Consider the following 923-nt stretch of genomic DNA (forward strand, 5'->3'; position numbering starts at 1 on the left):
AAATAGGCAACTTCGTCCAGGTCAACAGGATAGTCGGTGAGCAGCACTGGGGTCTTCTCAAACAGCTCCCCCTTGTAGCTGCGCCACTTGCCCGCGGGCAGGTAGACATCCCGCTCCTGCTTGCCCATCTCCAGCACAGGAGCCACCATGAGGGTGTCCCCAATGAGGAACTGGGAGTCGATGCGGTGAGTGGCCTCGTCGCGGGGCGAGATCCACCAGATGGGACGGATGATGGGGTCGCCCGTGTCGGTGACCTCCCCCGCCAGCTCCAGCAGCAGCGGGGCCACCAGGGACTCGTGGAGCTGCGTGAACTTCTGCGCGATCTCCACCACCTCCTTGTCGTAGAGCCAGGGCGGGATGGAGAACTGCATGGAGGGCATGAAGGCCGACAGCTCCAGCCACCGCACGTACAGCTCCCGGTTGGGGATCTCCACTGCACCACTGGTTTTATTGGGGAAAAAATTGCCTCCTATCATGTCAGCAGATATGAAGGGGTACCCCAGCATGCTGATGGTGAGGACGGTGGGGATGAGGGACTTGAGGCCGAGCTCGTAGCCCCAGACGGAGTCGCGGTCAATGATGCGGAAGAAGCAGGAGATGTTCTGTGACTGGTAGCCCACCCGCACCTCGGCCAGCTCGTAGAAGGGGATGGCCATCTCCGTGTAGCGCCGGGACCAGATGCTGGGGTCCGACAGCGGGCGGAAGGTGCTGAACTGCTTGGGCAGGTAGCTGGTCTCACCCGCGTCAAACTTGAAGGATGAGATGCCGTACTTGTGCCGGAGCTGGCGCAGGTGGCTCTGGAACCAGTCACGGGCTGCTGGGTTGGTGAAGTCCAGGATGGCCCCAATGCCGTTCCACCACTCCACCATGGCCGGCAGCCGCCCCGACGGCTCCTTGATGAACAGCTGACGCTCAATTCCCAC

General features: G+C 62.0%; 1 protein-coding gene across 1 annotated transcript; it reads right to left on the bottom strand.

Moving 5' to 3' along the window:
- Positions 1-5: 5 nt before the first annotated feature.
- On the bottom strand, positions 6-917 carry LOC120507561 (myogenesis-regulating glycosidase-like; the record flags this gene model as incomplete). Its single annotated transcript, XM_039720365.1, has 1 exon — positions 6-917. A coding segment is annotated over one exon (912 nt), but the record flags the coding sequence as incomplete, so codon positions are not given.
- Positions 918-923: the final 6 nt, after the last annotated feature.

Source organism: Passer montanus, unplaced genomic scaffold, assembly GCF_014805655.1.
Source record: "Passer montanus isolate IOZ18808 unplaced genomic scaffold, ASM1480565v1 scaffold4350, whole genome shotgun sequence".
NCBI classification, from domain to species: domain Eukaryota; kingdom Metazoa; phylum Chordata; class Aves; order Passeriformes; family Passeridae; genus Passer; species Passer montanus.